The sequence below is a fragment of the Daphnia carinata genome, chromosome 6, assembly GCF_022539665.2.
Source record: "Daphnia carinata strain CSIRO-1 chromosome 6, CSIRO_AGI_Dcar_HiC_V3, whole genome shotgun sequence".
Lineage (NCBI taxonomy): Eukaryota > Metazoa > Arthropoda > Branchiopoda > Diplostraca > Daphniidae > Daphnia > Daphnia carinata.
The window spans coordinates 1,571,831-1,592,177 of NC_081336.1; the positions used below are offsets into that span (position 1 = coordinate 1,571,831).

A 20,347-nucleotide genomic window follows, 5' to 3' on the forward strand; every position below is an offset into this window, starting at 1 on the left:
TTCTACTAACGTGACGATGAAACAAAGAAAATTTAAAAACGAGTTACTCAGTCATTACATAAGAAAAAGGTAAAGAACAGGATTTATAAAAAAAAAAAAAAAAAAAAAAAAAAACGAGAGAGATTGCTGATTTGCATATAACGATGTTAAATGTGTCCAGGATATCCGATATGTGCCGCGGATGTTGCATCTATTTGCTATTTTTGTTTTGTTTTTCAACGGAAACTCTTACTGCGTGGTCCCAATTTGTAAATCGTCCATTCAGGAAAGACGAACGTGGAGGAAGAAGAATTAGCTGGCAGGAATGCTGAGACCGGAATCATTCGCCATCCTTTTTGGGGTAGCTTACGGTGTGCGAGGAGAGAAGAGGCCAGGCAAAATGAGAGAAAACTCTTAAGAGGACTGATGAGATAGACGAGCATTCTCCTTGATTTCCAGGATGGCCTGCTGGATGCGCTTGATGTGCCCGACTTTGTGGATGCCCAGCTCTTTGAGGTCGCGTCGCTCCAAGGTGAGCAACTCGGAGCCGCGGATGTCGTGCCGGATGAAATCGTCGCGGTACTCTTCCAGCTGGAGCGATTCCAGCCAGACGGCCACTTCGTCGTTGCCCCAAAGGTGGACGTTGAGGCTGAGGTCGACGGACGATGACGACGTGTTGGTCGGACGCCCCCCAGTGCCGACCTCGCTAGCGTTGACTGCGCTATCGGACGATCCCATTTCGTTGTGGCGATGTCCTTGGCTGGTCGAACGGGAACGCGATTCGGCCGGTCGGCGGAATTTCAATCGGAATAAGCTACTACCTCCACCACTACTATTACTACCACCACCACCACCTCCACTATTACTTCCGGCTCCACCACCACCACCACCACCACTAGATTTGACGGCACGGGATTTCTTTTCCGACATCTGTTTAAATAAAAATGGAATGGAAAAGACCAAAACCGATGTGAGTTCATTTAGCGATTTAAATAGAATTAAAAAGGTCTTTTTTTTTTTTAAATTCCCATGCAGCTTTTTTAGTTATAAATCTAGTTATGTTTAGTGATGGATTGAAATGGGGTGTGTCAGTGAAGGTGTGATTTTTAATTTGCTGACTTAAAAAAAAAAAAAAATGAAAAGAGAAGGAAGGATTTGCTAGGGCCAGCAGGGTCGGATAGGTTTCGATAGTTTGCTCTTCGAGGCTGGAGCAGGGCTGGGCGGAGTGGAAGAGGACGAAGAAGACGGACTAGGGGAAGAGGAATTAGAGCCTACTTCTTCGGACGTGATAAAGTGCACAAGGCCGTTGATGTCGGTGCATTTGCGCAGCTCGCAGACCACGTGCGATAGTGACGACGATAATTTCTTCTCCTGGTTCGGCCGCAAGTTCTACAAGCCACAAACATTTGCTCGTGTTGAGATCGAAAAACAGGACGATGGATTGCCCATTCAAATGGAACCAACAGAAACTTACGTAGAGGGCAGCCCTCTCTTTCAAGAAATGATCCGTTTCCAGGTGAAGTTGGCGGACGATGTTGACCAAGTCGGTCAGATGAAGACGTAAACTCGGCTGTTATTCAAAAACGAATTAATTGTAAAAGTCTAATGAACATTAAAAAAAAAAAATGGCTTAAGTATTATATTACTCCTTCGATGATTTTGCCTCCCGGATGCATCTTGTCGAGCATGGTGGACGCTTGGGTAGCCAGGCTGTACAGCTCTTGATCCAAATCCGGTTGGCTGATGGCCAGCAACCGAACGTACCTGTTTCAATGGCAAACCAAAAGTTGAATGAATTTTTTTTTTTTTTTTTTTTTTACTTTCATTTTTCCCAAACAAACAAACAAGAGAAACCGTTACGCTATAAAACCTGTTGGACAAGTTTCTAAACTAACCTGACTAGAGCCGTCGTAGCTTCCAGGAACGTAATGAGCACGTGATTTTCATCGTCGCTAAGCGACGTACCGTGTAACATTTTATGGCCAGCAACCAACTGATATCGCTGTTGTTTCTCTTGCCACGCCTCCAACGATCGTTCCAGAGCCTTTCCAAACATAATTATAAATTATTCGTAAATAATAAATTAATAATAATAATAATAATAATAAACAAATTTACCCGGTTGCGACAGAGCATTTGCATGCGGTTCTTGTGGACGATGCGGATGAGACCGGGAGGTTGGAGCCAAGCTTCGCCGTCAACCTGGACGGGGACGCCTTCGTCTCCTAAAATGGTGATCTTGACAGAGTGGCACTGAGCGATCCGGTGGTGTTGGAGGTTGATGATTCGCGAGGCGGCCATTTGAACGGACCCGAAAACGGCGACGACTTCCAGGACGCGGTCGTCGAAACTGGGGGCGATGAAACAGTCGTCTTCTTTGTTTCCACCCCAAAAATTGGTGCCGCCCATAAAACTGGGAATACAATTTCAAAAAGAATTCATTTGATTATTTTAGATAACGGAAAAAAAAAAAAAAATCAAAATGCGATTGAAAATTACCTCGGGATGTTGAGAACGACGATGCCCTGCAAGCTGGGCAAAGGAATCCGCGTCCCGTCGCATTCCAAGAGGACCCGCTGCTCCAAATTCTTGTACGTTTTCTAAAAAAGTTTACATGGAAACAATTTGGAAATGTCACTTCAATTGCAACAACTCAAGGATTGTGCGATAAAGAAATAATGCAAATACAATGTCCTACTCACCTGGAGCCATTCTTTGCTGCCCAAGACGCCATACCACATGTAATTGCGTGCCCTGGAGCGGCACTTTTCCGGATGCTCCTCGCGCTTCATATGGAAATCCAGCGTAATTTTGGCGTCGATCCCGATGCCGAAATAAGAATTCATGACGCATTTTTCGTCCATCATCTCACTGAAACCGAAATTGGCAAACAGAAAATGAAAATTTATTTCCTAAATTAAAAATAAATAATAATTCAATACGCGGGATCCTCTTCCACATCCATCAGGGGAGAGACGGCAGCGCAGAGGGCGTCCGCGTTGGCCAGCAAAACTTTGCTAATAAGGCCGCCCGTTTCCACGTCTGTCAGAATAACAAGCAAAACGTTCATTCAAATAACACTCATCTCATTCAGTTTAAAACATTTCCAGCACCCGAAAACCCACAATTCCTATGTTAATTGAATATTAAAGAATTTAGCACTGTTTAACTTATTATGTTTTTTTGCCCTTTGTTGTATCACCACAAGACGAAGTAATAGACCCAAAATGAAAGGAGAGAAGTGCAGCTAAGAAGATTAAAAACAGCCGGAAGAAATAAAAAGGAAAAGAAAAAAGCTGGACTAACCCCCCCCCCCCCCCCCACCCCGAGAATGTTAAAGCTTACTAGGCCACATAGGAAGGGTAACGAGTGGATTGATGATGGGCATTTTGCGCTTCTTGGTGGCAGCGCTGCCGCAATGAGTGGCTTCCCTCTCCTTGCCGCAATGCTGATGCCCGTCGGCCGTCAACTCGTCCGGACTGGGAGGCCGTGGCTGCTGATGGCCGTCCACGGACGACAAGATGGACGCCAACGAGGCGTGCACCGACGCGCCGCACGCCGTTCCGGCCGCCGAATCGATGGACGCCGTGGCCGAGGCCAACAAGGTCGAGCCGCTGGATATCCTCCGCGAAGCTGTTGGAGAAGGTTGAAGTGTTGTTGACGACGTGGCCGGCGACACGGGCACGGTGAGCAGGCGACTACTCGCTTCATCGCCGCTGGCCGTGGCCCGTGTCGCTGGCCGTGAAACGGTCGTCGGTTCGTGCTGGCGACACACCGATATGCTCGGTGGTGTCGGCGTGAGTCTACTAGTGGGTGTAGGTGAGCGATAGGTGACCGGGTACGGTGGTAAAGTGGTAAGAAAGGTGGTCTGTGCATGCCTCCTAGCACGTATGTCCGCTTCGAAAAAACAGGATTCCAAACAGCAAGAAATACCCGGTAAAGGAAGAAAACAAAAAGACAAATGCAAGATTTCGAACAACAAAGGGTTTTTTTTTTTTAAACGGTTATTGAAAAGAAAAGATCTAGGGCCGGATAAAAGGATGTACCCATAATAGACAGACACACGTACACATTAAGACACCCAGACAACGAAGAGGGAAATGCGGGACTAAAATTTGTTTTTGTTTTTTTAAAGGGGACAACCAGAACCCGTTGTGAAACTGAAAGCGAGGACAATCAGCATGCAAACTGTTAATAAAAGTTAGGATTTTTGTTTGTTTAGCAGGTACGACTACGGTGTGGAATATGGGGGCAAAGGGGGACAGATTTCCTTTCCTTTTAAAATTCACGTTCGTCGCCATGTTTTGTCGTCATACGTCAAACATTTTCGTTTTTTTTTTTGTTTTTTTTTTTTGCATATCAAATGCGGAATGGAATGAAAATGAATGAGTACCTCGTGCTGCGGCAGCCGCATTGGTCCGTTCGGCCACGGGCTCTTCGGCGCCTTCGACGACCCGTTCGCCCAATCGCGCAATGGCCGCTGTTTCCTGAGCTTCTTGTTCGTCTTCGTCTTCCGTTTCGACAGCCGCTTCCGCTGCTTCCGCTTGACGGCTATTGTCCACCTCGTCTTTGGCCGGCCTCGCCTGACTGCTGTCCTCGCTCGAAGGCGGTTCGACCACCACGCTTATGTTGACTTGCTGCGGAGGCCGTAAGATGGGCTTCACTTCCACTTCGGCCGGCTCCTCATCGAGTTCCACACCTAAATTATCAAAACAATCGATTATTATCAGTGCCAAACAGATCACGAACAATTGAAACTTACTGGGCACGTTGTCGCGGCCTTCAGTGTCTTCGTCAAAGACATCGATGGGCACGTCCTGCAAACTGTCCGTATCAGCAAATTCGAGCGGAACGGGCAGGGCCAGAGCCGAGAAATCAAACTCGCAGGACGTCCGCGTTTCCGACGCGTCCGGCACGGGTGAAATGGCGTTCAATTTCGCTTGAAGGCTCAACATGGCCGAACGGTCTTCGTCGCCTTCACTTTCGGCCGATTCCTGATGGGCCACGTAGCAACTCCGGCCGGCAGAAGGTGGCCGAGGCGAGGACGAGCTGCTGCGCGGCCTTTGAGGCTGAGTGTTGGGAGGCGTGGCCATCCGGTAGAAGACGGGCGGGTTGGGATAGCGGATGGGCGACGTGGGCAAAAGAGGGAAATTGGTGGTCAGAGACGGTGCCATGGGAATCGGAGACGGACAGGGAGACGGCTCGCTGGACGAATCTCCGGCTCCGCCACCGATGGCGCTGTACAATTGCAAAAGGGCCATGGGCATAGCGGCGGACTTGGCGGCCGCCGCGCTGGACGTTTGTTTCATCATCTTCTCCTCGTTGGAGACGGGCGAATCGTTCGGATGGGTAACAATCAATTTGATGTCGCTTCCGCCACTGACCATGCCGGACGTTTGACTCGCGCTGGTCGAGTGCATCGAACGGGACGGGACGATCCCGTTCTGCTCGTCCAGGGCCCGTTCCGCGTGCTCGATGATCTGCCGGACGGCTTTTTTCAAGCTGTTGGCCCTCGACATCAACGCCTCTCTTTGGTTGAACTTGGCTCTCTGTTTATAGATCGGGTAATCCGTTAAAAAAAAAAAAAAAAGAAGATGAATGACTTTGTTACACACATTCCATTTCAAACTCACCACTTTACGCGCTCCTTTCTGCCGGGCGGCCCGGCCTTCGTTTCGCGATTCTTTGGCTTCTTTGGAGCTTTTCATAATCTCCGGATGTTCCTGATGAGGAGAGAACGAATATGAATGGTACAACAGTGATTGAGCAAAAAACGGGATGGAAAAACGTACAGAAGATTCGACGTTATCGGGGGATTCCTCTTCGTCGACACTGGAACGTTGTGTGCCAACGTGCAAGGGAGAAGCTTCTTCGTGCAACGTGCCGAGAAGTTGGTCCAGCTTCTCATTGAGCACGCGACACTTGTGGGCGATGGATTCATCACCACTTGCCAACGAAGACGCGTTGTCATCGGCCGCGTGAAGGCCGGCCATTTTGCCAATAAATTCTTTGATCGTCTCGCACAGGATTCTGAAAAGTTCGAAAAATTTAAAACAAGAAAATGAATTCTTTCTTTTTATTACTGACTTTGCGGAGGAGATGACGATCGTGTGCTCGTCCGATTGCAAAATCTTGCCCAGGTGATTGACGATGGAATCCTCGAAGGCGGTGATGGGCTCGTAAGGCAGGACGACTTTGCGAGGTAAAGGCATACTCCGCTCCGACGTGAAAATGCTCCACCTGGATTATTTAATGATAATAAGCAGAGCCATCTATCGTCACACAAAATTTCATAATTTGAAATCAATTTAAAAATGCGGACAAAAATGTGACCTATCGAGCATTTTGACAGAGGCTTTTTCGTATCGTTCCAGCAACTGAGGGAGATGAGCGTCGTCGTCGCAGACGCTTCCCCATCCGATGACGCGCGCCAGATCGTTGCCCGTCCCCAATGGCAGCACTCCAATCTGGCATTGTTTCTGCACACAGCCAAAATGGAATCCATATTTGTTAGTGACAAGTGTTTAAAAGTACACGTGTGCCCAAAAGTCATCTCTTGATGTCACAAAAACAAGAGAAAATGAAAAGCGGGCACACTACTTACATCCATATGGAGTTTGTCGATCTCGGAGAGGACCCAGCCGATGGATCCGTCGCCACTGCAGATGAGGATCCGAAAGGGATCAAAGTGCCGGAATAACCTCAATCTGTCCGCAACAGAACACGCACATACGGCCCGGGCGTTACAAGAAAAGAAAAAAAAAATATTATAGTTAGAACGGGGTTACTCAGAAAAAAAAAAAAAAATGGAGTCAACAAAAAAGATTAATGGGATATGACGTCATTTTTGCTTTCAAAGGCAGGCATAAAAAATAAACAAATAAAAAGGACTCACCCAAGGCCGGGCCCGCCGTTCATCAGATCAAACACTTGAGCCGGATTGAGGAGCTGCTTGAAGCGTCGCAGGAACTTGACGCCTTGGTTGTCGCCCGATTTCGAATTGACAAAGACGAACAGAGGACTGCAACCCTGCGGACGGACGGCATCCCAAGCCTCGTCCGTTCCTGGAACATTTCAGAAAAAAAAAAAAAACGAAAGTAAAATGTAAAATTAAGTTAGGCCGTTCAAATTGAATCGTGAAAATTCGTAAACATAAATTGGGAAAAAAAAAACAAAAAAAAACTAGAGAGATGTTGAGTAATGCCTTCACGCAAACCACCCAATTTGAATTTTCATATGCGTCTACCCTTGGCCAGAGCGCCGGTTGAAAGTCAATTTAGGTCACCAGAGCTCGTGACAGTGATGAATTTATTTCTTCTTGTCTGGGATCTGAACAAAGAAACGCGATATCCCACCATTCTTCTTTTCAGTCCCCCCCTTTTATTTATTTAGTTTTTTTTTTTTTTTTTTTTACTACTATCAAGGGCGTTGTCGCCATATTTGCGTGCGTATCTGAACAGATTAGCCCGCGGGCAAGCAAAGCGAGCGTGCTGGGTGTGTGTATTTGACCGAGTTTTCCCTTTCTGTTTGGACTTTCGCCTTCGATCATAGTAGCCGTGTGTGTATACGCACCGACGCTGTGAAGAGCCGTGGGCGGGACGATACTAACTCGGCAGGGACCCAACGGGCATCGGACGGGGTATTGTGGGCGGCAGGCCGTGTGAACCATAGCCCGGCACCACAGGCAGCGCCAATCTTGCAATCTACGTCATCATTGTGACAACAGAACAAGCAAAAAAGAATGAATAAACAACAGACGATAATAATAATTTTAAAAAAAGAGAGAATCCTGAAAGAAAATTCGTTCTGTAGGGCGGAAGAAGGGTGTTATTCACCTGAGCACCGATCCGCACGTTTTGTCGCACACGGAACATTTAGCCGAGACGGGCAAATTGCCCTCCATCCATTGATGTGGCATGGCAATATTCTAAAATCAATTAAAATGTGAATTTTAAACATTTATATGGAAAATATATTACAATGATTGAACATTACGCCTTCGTCATCTTCGATGATGTCCTTGCCGACGCTGGCCAACGTCGTCCACTTGCAGTTGTTGATGGCTTTGACGGCGCACCTCTTGTGCGACTTGAACTTGCAGACTTCGCAGCTGAGCCCGTGCGACGTAACTCCTATACACACATTGTTGAAGCGGGCAATTCAAAAATTATCATTCCATAATTCTTACCAGAAAGAGCTTCGCGGCAGACGTTGCAATAAGTCGGCCTGGCGTGCGACGTCGCGTACCAATTATGCCTCCCCGATAAGAAATCGTGATGATCGGCGCTCTGTTTCATGCAAATGGCCAAAAATAATTAAATAAATCAAAATGAAATTTTCTTTTTAAAATCATCGATGTGACACGTATCGATCCGACAGCGTGAAAATGGCTTTGCTTATCCCGCTTCCGGCGTTGAACGTTTTCCAATGGTCGGCCCTTTAGTTTCTCAAGATTCGGTGAACGTGACAAGCCCACAACCCCCCCCCCCCGCCCACTATTTTTCATCGTGACCAGTTCAAAAATGTGAAACACGAACTGCACGAACTGCACGTAAAGCCGTGTCCAACCCAAAAAAAAAAAAAAAGAAGGAAAATTACAATAACTCACATCGTAATATTCCTTGTTGGCGGCCGCCTTGAGCGCCGTGATCCATTCCTCCATTTCGCGCCGGGATTCGGCGCACAGGACCAGCGACCGAAACGGAGTGATGACCTAGTTTGTTTTTCGTCCGTGTTGGCGACGGCCAAACGGTTTTTGTTTATTTTAGACGAACGGCCAAAATCAATGACATCGTCGTCATGCCATTCCCCGTGTTTGTTGATGTTTCAAGTGTCGTCGTCATTGTCATCGCCCAGCCGAAATGGGTTCCACGTTCCACAGCAAATCACGAGGGGTCCAATCGTAATAATATACACGTAAAAAAAAAAAAAAAAAACAAGAATAGATTTAAATAAATAAAAAATAAATAAATAAAATTAGATTACGTTAACTCAAGGTTAAAGTGAAAAAAAAAAAGAAGAAAGGGACGAATCGATCGATTCGTACTACGTCAAAGTCACTAGGATAAATTCGAATTGAAATAAAATCTAAAAGCCAAATTGCAGCATTTCCTATAAAGCGCAACTTTGTCTATTAACCTAAGGTCCAATTTTAAAAATGTGAAAAATTTTCTGATGTTTCGGGAGTGGGGTTCACGTCGTTGCGCTTCGGTGGACACAACTAACCTTAGCATCACCCCGATTTCGCTGAATCTTCCCCTTCCGCCCCTTTCGTGCGTTATGAAAAGTTGAAAAGAAAAAAAAAAAATGAAACGAACGCAAAGAAAAAGCTTGAGACCCGACTTCCGAGAAACGGGCTTTACGTTTTTCTTTTTCTTTTCCGTACTTCGTTAAAGTCAAACTGAATTGATACAAGACGCAAACAGACAGAGAGAGACAGGAGCGCAAAACCCGCACACTACATTTCGGGTTTGGTGAAGCGTTTTTCCTTTTTTTTTCGTTCTTTCTTTATAAGCTTTAGTGCAGCCATGGATATATATGTGTGCAACGGGACGGAAATAGCTCTCCCAACCCGTTGAGCTAGAGCGGGAACACGAAATCGTATAGGGAAGGATGGAAAAGCAAGAACGAAGACGGATCGATGATTTACAGATAGAAAATGTCCCACCCCAACCCTACACTCTACACATCGCGTTATACTTATAAACGAACGTTAAAAGTGTACCGTACACACACACACACACACACACACACACACACACACACACACACACACACACACACACACACACACACACACACACACACACACACACACACACACACACACACACACACACACACACACACACACACACACACACACACACACACACACACACACACACACACACACACACACACACACACACACACACACACACACACACACACACACACACACACACACACACACACACACACACACACACACACACACACACACACACACACACACACACACACACACACACACACACACACACACACACACACACACACACACACACACACACACACACACACACACACACACACACACACACACACACACACACACACACACACACACACACACACACACACACACACACACACACACACACACACACACACACACACACACCTGGAAGCTATGGTTGGCGTTCTTGGTGCTGCACTCGGCCACGCTCAGATCAGGAAGGCTGATCTCGTCAAAGATCACAGACTATCCAGGAAAAAAAAAGAAAAGAAAAATGTATTAAAAGAATGTTTGTTTTTTTTTTTGTTTTTTTTTCATTACAACTGTGAGAAAAACAACAAAAATATTCATCCATAGCTCATCAAGAAAGAGACTACACTAATAAGGTCATTACTCACTGAACGATGGGAAAACGGCATGCCATTTGCCACCTGGCCAAATTTCCCGTTTTTTCAACGACAAACGGGCAACACAAGCATTCGCAATTATCTCTAGTTACTTATTAAGCGGGTCGTCTGGGAAATGTTACACGGCCATCAATGGCAACGAGATATACATCCCCTCGTTTTGTTGTGTTTTTTTTTTTTTTAACGCTGGCCATTTGGGGAGGGAGTGCTAACGAGCTATAATGAGCTATTGCGTTACTCTTAACTTAATAGTTATGACTAGCGCAATAGTTTTCAGCGAGATCCCCCCCCCCCTCCCTCTCCGATAACAAGAGAGAAAATGGCTCCATATTAAATGCAAACGACGTACCTCGCGGGCATCTCAGCGCATTTTGGCTGGATCCAGCCGCGAGGAAGGAACGGAAATTGCGGGATTCCGTGCGCACGGGGATCTTGAGCGCTCAAACTTCTTCTTCCGCAGCGTGAAAGACGATGAGCAAGGGAGGGATCATTCAAAACTTTGAAAATTCAACGCAAACCGACTGTGAAACGAACCGTTTGACAAACTGAACATATATTTTTGGATTCCATTATCTTTTCTTTCATCGATCTGCGGGACCAATCTGTCGTTCTCACGTCTTATGTCTTTGGACGCTGCGCAGTTGATGATGATTCGATAATGATTGGCCGCTATACCCGACCCAAAACATCTACGCGTAACGAGGGGCTTACGTAACGCCACATCAAAAAGTCGAGTAGGTACAAGAGAGTCGACAAGGAGCATCACAAGAGGGTAGCTGCTTTTAGCTTTTCTTTGATCTCCCCACGAAAGAAAAGAATCCATTTCCTCTTCTTTTTTTTGTGTGTGTGTGTGTCCCTCTACCCTTTTCCTTTTTTTTTTTTTTTTAACGACATTAATGTAACGTCGTGAGAGAAGATGCTCTTTGCCCATCGTAGATCTGCTGGCCTGGAACAACCACTATTCTTTTGGAAACCGGAGACGATGTGTGTGCGTGCCTTGCTAGAATTGCATAAAAACCCTTACACACACACACACACACACTCAGAGTTATTACGGATTGGAGCTTGGCTTGACATTCAATTTCGTTAGGTTCTTCTTCTCTTTCTTATCTACCTCTACACACAAGGCCGCAGAACAGAGGAAAAAGGATGTTTTTTTTTTTTAATTATTGTCTATCGAGTTGCTGCAAAAAAATAATAAGGGACAGCTTCTCGACATTATCATGGGTTTCGCGTTACAAAGGCACATCATTTTTCTTTTTGCTGTTGAAGGAGAAAAGCCCTTGACACTTGCCTCTATTGGATGATGCTACGCCACCTTTAAATATTGCAGCTTTAAATTTAGCGATGCACACGGAAGTACAACGCACAAAAAGATGAAAAGATAAATCAGGAATGATTGGAACAGGAAGATAAAATTTGGAGAAAACGACATGAATTGTCAACTGGGAAACACCATCCAAGCGCGACAAAAAAAAAAAAAAAAAAGAGAGATCATTTAAAAGTGATCTATTATTAGCAGAAATTGGTCAAGCAAATGATTTAAACTCCATTCGGCTGTCTCGCTTAACCTTAAAAACCCAGTTTACGTTAACAGATAACGTGCGTCTTCGCTTTTCGTTCGCAAGCAAAGCCAGAGAGCAAATGAATTCACCTGGACAACGCTCCATCCAAGAGATTCAACAGATAGACAACAACAACAAAATGGATGATTGTCCAATTTACGAAAAAAAAAAAATGTTTTACAAAATTCTCTTTCTTTGACGTCATTGTTTTCTCTTATCACTCTCCCCAAAAATTCTTCCGAACTCATTTCCCCCTCTCCTTCTTTTTATGGATCAATTTCCCTTTTTCTCGATTACAAGTAAATCGCTTTTCTTTATTTGTTTTCTTCTTCACGACGAAGAAGAGAAAGAAAAAAAAAAACGAGAGTGATTGAAACTGGAATGGCAAAAGACGCGGGAATACCCCGCGGGAACGGGATTTTCTTGTTTCCGTGTGTTATCTTTCTAAGAACATAACAAAATAAGGCGAGCAATACAGCCAGTTTGGGATGCCTCAAAGTGCTTGTTCCATTATGTATCTAAGTAAAGTGGTCGTCAACCAGCGCCCGAACGCACCTGCGAATCTTTCTTTTTTTCTGTGTTACCACTGTGTGTGACGTCAATCCCCGGCAATATTTATTTACCAATCCCGGTTGTTAACCAACAAAAAAAAAAAAAAAAGCTTCAAACTAAAGGGCTTTTTTTTTTCCTTTTCCGTTCAAACCGAACAATAAAAAAGAAAGAGGCAAAGACATCCGGATTGGAAGCAAATCAAGCCAGTTGGGTTTAACAAATAGCTCGGCAGATTTCAATACAACCTACGCCGGAGAGGGTGGGGGGACCTTGACGATGACATCAGCAGCTCACTTTCAGATGTCTAATTTCATATTCAAACACGATTGCGAATTTGTAAAACAGACCTACTAAGACTAGAACGCTATGACTAAAACACACACCGAGGGAAACAACAACAAAATGAACGATCAATTTGAACTGAATGTGTCAAACCTGGTGTAGGATGATGGATTGCGCCGTGATGGCTGAGGCAATCGTCAAGGTTTTTTAAAATTCACACGAAACAACAACAGAAAGTTAAACAATTGTTTCCAATTGCTGTCCGTCAATCATTCAAAGCGCTGACAAGAAAACGAAAAAAAAAAAAAAAAACTTAAAAGAAAAACCAGATAAAGTTTCACGCCGACGACGAGGTTATCGAACGGCCGTTTCGATCGTGACTGACGAATGTGTTGCGACTGCGGTGCATTCCCTTCACCGATGGCCCTGTTTATACTTGGGCGCCTCTGCGTGAACCCCCACCGACATCTTTACAGCGCATGACTCTACCGGGGCTAAAAACTACGACAAACACACATTTGACCATCGGCAAATATTGGGCATGTTGTTCTTATTTCTCGGCCCGCGCTGTCCCGCGGGAGCCAGCGGGAAAAAAAAAAGATAAGAAGCTCACGCAGTAGGGCTTTTCATTTCAAGAAAAAACAAAAGGAGGAGCACGGTGAGCAAATCGAGACATTTTCCAGAAGAGTAAGACTTATTTAATCCCCTTGAAAACAATGGGATACACACGAGAAAGGAAAACCTGGAACAATCATCTGTCGATTACTTAGAGCTACGCAACATCCCAATGTCTCCCTGTTTATAAGTTGTTGCCTTTTGTGTCTGTGCCTCGCTGTGTTTTTACCGGAAAATGCGCACAGTGTGTAGATAGAGGCGGTGGGGGGGAAAGCCCCCAAGGAGCCGGGATAATTGGTCGATCGATACACAAACTGAGGCAGAGGACCCAACGTCTCACGCAAAAAGAGAGTTCGACACAAAAGTGGCAAACGTCTCTGCAGTAATAAAAACAATGCAGAGGCAAAAAGCAAATCATTTCTAATGAGCTACTCCACCTCCAAAATGAATAAATGTAACCATGGCAACGTGTCAAATCAAAAATATTTGAAAAAAACATAAAGCTAGCCAACGGGTGGTGGCAGAGAGAGGTGTGTGAAAAGGCCTACACCACCTGTTATATCCGTTTGCATGTTTCTTCTTCATTACGCTAACCTTTCATCTGTTTTAAGCTTTGCAAAAAGCCATCCCCCAATTAAGACGGTGAGTGAAATTGAAAGCGAAACGACGCAGTTTGAACATCGATCTGCCTCATGGGAAGCAACAAAAGGCTTGGAAAGAGGATCTTTTTCGCAAGATGATGGGCACAGAGGCTGTTCAGTCAGGCATCCCGAGAGCCATCAACAGTTGAAAGGATGAAAACGAGAGTAAGATCTGGAGAAATTGCGACGTTCCATTTTGCTAAGCTCGAGCCCACTCTTTCAAGACGAGATGCGGGGCACGTAATAGACAATATACGCTGGATGACAAGACATGATGCAAGTTTTTAGCTCATTTCTGCAAAGGCCATGGGGGAGCCATTTGCACGAGCATCTCAACTGTAATGCACGGGGACGCAAATGGCCCAGGACAACTTCGTTTGATAAGTGGGTACGACGAAAGGCGAGGCCGTCGACGACGTAAAAGATAAAGGCCAAACAAATTGAGCAATACAAAACGACCGAGACGAAACGTGAAAAAAAAAAAAAAATATGCGCTCTTCTTTTGTTTTCAAATGTCAACATCAGAGTAGGGAAAACGACCTGTACCTAAAGTTGAATCGATGGTTGCTCTCTGAAGGAACATCATGCCCCTTCAAAATGGGTTTTTCGCGCACACATTCAACGATAAACTACTCCCCAAAACGCGCTGAAAAAGAATAGATTGCTTTTTCTTTAAGTCTTATAATAATCTTTCGCTCCCCCCTTCATCGGCAAATGCCAATAACCCCTCGCAGGATCACTCTGCCTTTGATTATCTGTCACTAATTTTTCGGGGCGTTTCATGTCTTCAATCAAGCGCCAAAAATAGAACGTCGGCAAGGCGGGGTGGTGAAGAATAACAAAAAGGTTCGTTTGTATGGAGCGGCATGGCACAATCTTGGGTGGTTGCTTCATCGAAACCGTGGGCTTTCCCGTTGAAAGTGGAAACTTTGTTAACGCTGCTCTTTTGTTCTTGTAGACCAATCATCTCATCGGCTCGTGTACCTTGTGATCTTCTCTTGTGATCCCAATGACGTACGCAAAACCAAAATGCCAATCTCATCATCAGGTAAAGGATTGAAAGACACCCCCCCCTTTAAAAAAAAAAAGGACTAGTCACTAACAACGACATCGCGCACAAAGGGGAGGAAGGACACACCTCTTCCCACCCTTGTTTTTTTTTTTCAAGGAAAAGACGTCATTGGATAGCACCTGCCCGAGCTACGAAAAAGCGTGTTCATCAACGTCTAAGACGAAAAATACATACGAAACATATGGGATTTGAATAATTTAAAAACGCAACGCAATCGGTAGGCAAAAGATCCTATTCGGAACGTTCGTTGATCCTTTCAAATCGGATCTCCCTCAGCGCGACGACGGCAAAAAGACTCAGTCGTATCAATCATCTGTCAGAAAGCAATCTAACGAAAAGTGGAGTAGGATGGTTACTGTACGTTAAGAGACGGTGCCTACAATCGATATCGCAGGCACCTTCATCTTATCGCATATATCGACAAACTGTGGGAACATACGCCATTCGTACGTTCTAACTGTCTCCCCTTTTAAAAAATAATATAAAATCTAGGGTAATATTCCATCAGCCACTGCCGTCACCACCACCTGCCGGATCGTGTTATCGATTTTTGTTAGGCAACAACAAGACCTACCCCGTACGCCTGTCAATAAGGAGTCTCTCGGAGTTGGCGATGTGCAACGGGTTACACGAACAACAGGCGTTCGTGCACCGCGGAAGAAAGAACGAGCCAAAGTAGAAAAAAAAAAGAAAGGTTCAGATCGATGAGCTGCTGGCACACTACCACTACTACAACTACTATGCACTACTCCAACGTGAAACAAGAAGCAAAAACAAAACAATGCAAGGGAAAGCTGCGAATGGAATGTGCTGGTGGTTGTTGTTGACCGTGTAACCGGATCGAGGGCAGATCGATTTCCTTTCACTTTCTCTCTCTCTCTTTTTTCTGACCCTGTCTGTCTGTCTACGCGAAAGAGATAAATGATCGATAAATTATACGCACCTTGGTATCTTTTGCATAGTAAAGAGTCCGCCCTTTGAGCTTGAAGTAGCGTCTCCGCCATCGCTGGAATGATGACGTCTGCTTCATGAGGAATCCCTCACGCGTGCAGACCTGTAACGATCACAGTGATATTAGACTACGGCAGTAGGTCAATAGGTAGACGGTAAGACTCGTAATCAAGCAACACGCAGTATATTCGTGTGCATCGGGTCTCGCCCATTCAATCCATGGACCAAGGAAGGGACAATTACTTTTCATTTGACGAGGCGAACGGACGTGAAGCGACGGCTTTGTTGGCTTAGGTCCAAGGATCGATACCAGTAAAATCCCGTGCCGTCCTATAGCCGTATGTACACGCACATAGGGCCTGCGAGGGAATAAAATGAACGAAAACTAGGCCAATGGATGAAGGGGGGAGACGTTTCGTTACTCCCCCGACATGCCTCTCTTTCTATGGCTCATCACGCACCCATGCGGAAGCGAACAAAAGTCATGGGCCCATTGCTTCCGTGGCTAAAAGCCAGCCAAAGACTTGACAAGGGGATGATGAGGGACGTTTAAAAGATGGGGAATTTACGAAGAAACAAATTATACTGGCGGGATGTTTTAACTGAATTGCTAACAGAAACGCACGCTCCTAAGACCGGCTAATCAATAATTGAATGCTGGATTTGGCGGGGAGGGGGATTTCCCATCAAGTTGATATTATAAACGGTTCACTCTTGCTATTTCAGGAGGGAACTCTCTCTTCTACTAGACTGTTGGCATGATGGGATTTTGAACCTCACAATGCTAATGAACTGCTTCATGTTATTGTATACCTGAAACTTGTAACACAAAGACTATAGTAAAAATATACATGAATATGAAAGGACTCTCTACAGGCAGTTGGTTGTTCTCGCTAGTGCAATATTTGTTTGCACACTCTTTTCAGTCTTTACCCTACTTGTCAGAACAAAACGTAGCTTAGCTATTGAAGGTGAACAAGCTATGGAGCCCTGGTTCTTGTGTCTTGAATTTCTTACCTATTAGTGGTGATAAGCTGTTTGAATGGGATTTAATCTATGGTATTCTAATAAGTTTCTGAGTAAGAATATGCTTGTTTACCGAAGACTTGATGTTCTTGTTGGTGGAGAACCTACGATGGAAGGATTTGGCTGGCTCAGTCTCTCCATCGCTTTCAGAGGAGTCATCACCCGCTGCTGAGACTGGCTTGGTTGAGATGGCAGCTTCATTTGCCGCCATAAGATTGAAGAAAAGCTGATCAGCTTTCTAGGCTCTCCTCTGACCAGGGAAATGGGGCAGGGTCGGCTTCTTGGCTGAAGGTTTCGACACCTCGACGAAACGAAGGGGAGAAACCTTGTTTACTCTGAGACAAACGAGCACAACACCCCGTCAAACATAATTTCAAACCATGAGGCACCATATGGAGCCTCCCACGAGTAAATCTCTCGGCACTATGCTCGATTGGGTCAATTCATTTGGATATTCCTTCACTGCTCTTCTCGGGAGGCCTCTCTCTAACACCACTGTTTGTCACTGGGATATTTGTCGAAAAACTGTTTAAGAACGGGGCTGCATCATCACGTCACCCGAACGAGAGAAGAGCGAAAGCAGCCGAAACCCGAAACGCCCCGAAGCAGTATGTTAATGAGAAATCCAACACCTTAGAATGGCCGCCGCTAGGTGGCATATGACTTCGGGAAAACACGTTTTTTTTTTTTTTTTAAATATCCTTTGGTGCTTTTTTTGAATAATTAAACCGATCTCCAATAAAAGGGGTGGTGTAAATGGCAGCCATTTTACATATAATGGCTTTCATACGATAAAGCGGGTACTATATTAATAATTATTTAGGTTTCAGCAACAAGGTTGCTTAAACCCTTGGAAGAAAACGCAGACGATGTTTAAATTGTCAACAGTTCAAAAATTCTATTGGAGCTAGAAACCACATTCCCGGTTCTTTTTGAACTTATATTTCTCTCCTGCTGCATGTCATGAAGTGAAAAGCTCTCATGTTATTATGGAATCTGTTATGGAAGAAGTCCCTGGTGAAATAGTTCAAGATGTTGAAATATTAAGTGAAGATATACTACAGAATGACTTAAGTGAAAATGCTGATGCACTTCAAGAGACTTTGGTTGTTCAGGATGCTGAACTTTCTGTAGCTACCGAACCGGTGTATTATCCAGAATACCAATTTGATAGCCCATGGACACTGGTTTGTGCAGCACAAAAAGAATTTGAGATTACCAAAACCCAAGGGTTTTTGAAAGGATGCAAGTGGTCACCCGATGGAACCTGCCTTTTGGCATGTGCTGATGATGGTCTGCTGAGGCTATTTGATCTCCCTGCTGATCTCTACAACAGCCACAAAAAAACCTTTCAGGGTTGTTCCACCACTGAACTTTCACCTTCATTGAGAATCAAAGAGGGTGAAATCATCTACGACTATTGCTGGCATCCTCACATGTCCTCTTGGAATCTAGAAACCTGTCTGCTTGCCAGTACAGCTAAAGGCAGCCCAACCCATTTATGGGATGCCTACAAAGGGACTTTGACTGCCACATACCGAGCTTACAACAAGTACTACACTTATTGATTTTCAATTATCCACAATTTCAATAATAATAAAATTTTCTAACTATAGTGTCGACGAAATAGAAGCTGCCAACAGCTTGTGCATCAGTCCAGATGGAGACAAATTGTATTGTGGCTTCGACAAATGCGTCCGTGTTTTTGACATCCAGACGCCTGGCAGACATTGCGAAATGCGTCCCACCAAATGTGAGAATCATTCGGTTAGGTTTGATGAAAGTGCGATATTGCATGTAATGTAATCATTTTCTTTCGAAACCTTGTTTCCAGCGACTGACGGTTTGTCAGCTAGCCAGTCTGGGATCATATCATGCATCGCGGTCAATGGAGCTCTACACTCGGTTTATGCAGCAGCTAGTTACCTGAAAACGATCGGTAAATTAGGTGTCCTCATGTGATGTAACAACGAAACCGATACAGGTTTCGTTGTTACATCACATGAGGACACCTAATGCTTATTGGGTTACGAATCATTGCACCCGCATGTAGGATTGTACTCGGAGCCTGAAGGTGTTGCACTCTGCGTCTTGGAGGGACACAGAGGAGGCGTAACGCATCTCAAATTTTCTCCAGACGGTATGGTCTTGTACAGCGGAGGAAGAAAGGATCCAGAGATATTATGGTAGATATTTTAAATTTTTAAATTCAATTGTTCAAGCCAGGGAATAATCACAATCGATACGGGCAAACTGTTGCACACGTTCTTTTTCTTCTCTGCGCCTCGATAGTTGGGATCTGCGCAATCCAGGTCGCGTTCTCTACTCCATGTCCAGGACGGTGGAGACGAACCAGCGAATCTACTTCGATTTGGATCCCAGCGGGCATTACCTCATCAGCGGTATGGCAACTTTCCCCAAATCGGGTCCAAAGAAAAAACTCGTTGGTTTATGTTACGTAGCGCCGCATCTTCTTTGTTTAATCGGGTCCCGAGAGAAGTGGGCGGTCCTACAAATACTTAATTATCATACCTTCATTTCTCTGTTTCATTTGGACGGTAATTTTTTTTTTCCTTCTCCCACCACCAACACACACACATAGGAGACACGAGTGGCTGCGTGACAATTTGGGACACACAAACCGGAGTGGAAACGAGCAATAGCGAAAGTCCCATGTTGTCCATGAAATCGCTGCCGGAAAGGTTTCGTTGCAGAATGAACGACGACTGTACGAACGGTGTCAGGTGAGAGCTTCAGTTTCGCATGGCAAGGCCGTCATTTTCTGTTTGATGCAACACTAAATTATTGCGAGCACACCTGAGGACATGTTAATGACTTTCACTCTTTCATCTGTTTTTTTTTTTTTGTTTTTGTTTTTTTTTTTTTGGGGGGGGGGGGGGGGTGATCATCAATCTCATTTTAAATCGTTTCTTTTTTAAAATTTTAATTATCCACACGCGCGCAGCTTTCATCCTTGGCTGCCGTTAGTGGCCACCAGTTCCGGCCAGCGGCATCTAACCTGTCGTCTCAACGATTCAGTGGACGACAGCAGCAGCGACTCTGAAATCGATGGCGAACATTCACGTCAGAAATCGCCAGGTAGAGAAAATGCAGTCAAGTTGTGGTGGGCCGGCAACATGGATCGCGAAGCTCCGTAATTGCATGTCAAACGACACGAATTTTGTTCGACTAAAAGGGCCTACATAATGTAAGCTTGACAACAAAAGAAATAATAAAATTTTTTTTAAAAACATGAC

At 44.9% G+C, this 20,347-nt stretch overlaps 3 protein-coding genes across 6 annotated transcripts in view; 1 reads left to right on the plus strand and 2 right to left on the minus strand.

The window, feature by feature from the left end:
- LOC130690544 (RNA polymerase I-specific transcription initiation factor RRN3-like) overlaps positions 1–20,347 on the minus strand; it is a 34,933-nt gene that overhangs the window by 1,449 nt on the left and 13,137 nt on the right. The gene's annotated exons all lie outside the window — the stretch shown is intronic.
- On the minus strand, positions 12–17,633 carry LOC130690603 (diacylglycerol kinase eta-like). 4 transcript variants are annotated; one of them, XM_057513630.2, is made up of 26 exons: positions 17,164–17,633; positions 16,057–16,167; positions 10,145–10,225; positions 8,588–8,692; positions 8,168–8,267; positions 7,975–8,111; positions 7,815–7,906; positions 7,552–7,682; positions 6,875–7,043; positions 6,584–6,686; positions 6,313–6,458; positions 6,067–6,219; positions 5,772–6,009; positions 5,613–5,702; positions 4,742–5,528; positions 4,373–4,678; positions 3,325–3,876; positions 2,922–3,021; positions 2,682–2,850; positions 2,479–2,579; positions 2,098–2,392; positions 1,875–2,023; positions 1,626–1,743; positions 1,454–1,549; positions 1,255–1,368; positions 13–909 (listed from the first exon to the last, which is right to left on the minus strand). In XM_057513630.2, exons 1-26 carry the CDS (start codon positions 17,299–17,301, stop codon positions 394–396), a joined length of 5,097 nt encoding a protein of 1,698 aa, XP_057369613.1. In that variant the 5' UTR covers positions 17,302–17,633; the 3' UTR covers positions 13–393. The 4 variants fall into 4 exon arrangements, with proteins under 4 accessions (XP_059351818.1, XP_057369613.1, XP_059351817.1 ...); XM_059495834.1 differs by having other exon boundaries at positions 14–909; positions 3,325–3,612; XM_059495835.1 differs by lacking the exons at positions 16,057–16,167; positions 17,164–17,633 and adding an exon at positions 12,939–13,027 and having other exon boundaries at positions 12–909.
- LOC130690550 (telomerase Cajal body protein 1-like) lies at positions 17,992–20,331 on the plus strand. The gene is made up of 7 exons (XM_057513567.2): positions 17,992–18,642; positions 18,707–18,843; positions 18,925–19,029; positions 19,144–19,276; positions 19,383–19,492; positions 19,693–19,834; positions 20,056–20,331. The coding sequence occupies exons 1-7, from the start codon at positions 18,080–18,082 to the stop codon at positions 20,246–20,248; spliced, it is 1,383 nt and encodes a 460-aa protein (XP_057369550.1). The 5' UTR covers positions 17,992–18,079; the 3' UTR covers positions 20,249–20,331.

What these genes read in the sequence shown, in the direction of transcription:
- LOC130690603 (XM_057513630.2), bottom strand. Translation starts at nt 17,301, where the DNA reads ATGGCGGCAAATGAAGCTGCCATCTCAACCAAGCCAGTCTCAGCAGCG. An exon ending in TCATCGAAGATGACGAAGGC is followed by an intron (nt 7,907 to 7,974) that starts GTAATGTTCAAT and finishes AATTGATTTTAG; the next exon opens with AATATTGCCATGCCACATCA. An exon ending in AAATGCTCTGTCGCAACCGG is followed by an intron (nt 2,024 to 2,097) that starts GTAAATTTGTTT and finishes ATGTTTGGAAAG; the next exon opens with GCTCTGGAACGATCGTTGGA.
- LOC130690550 (XM_057513567.2), top strand. Translation starts at nt 18,080, where the DNA reads ATGGAATCTGTTATGGAAGAAGTCCCTGGTGAAATAGTTCAAGATGTT. An exon ending in TAGTTACCTGAAAACGATCG is followed by an intron (nt 19,030 to 19,143) that starts GTAAATTAGGTG and finishes ACCCGCATGTAG; the next exon opens with GATTGTACTCGGAGCCTGAA. An exon ending in CGGGCATTACCTCATCAGCG is followed by an intron (nt 19,493 to 19,692) that starts GTATGGCAACTT and finishes ACACACACATAG; the next exon opens with GAGACACGAGTGGCTGCGTG.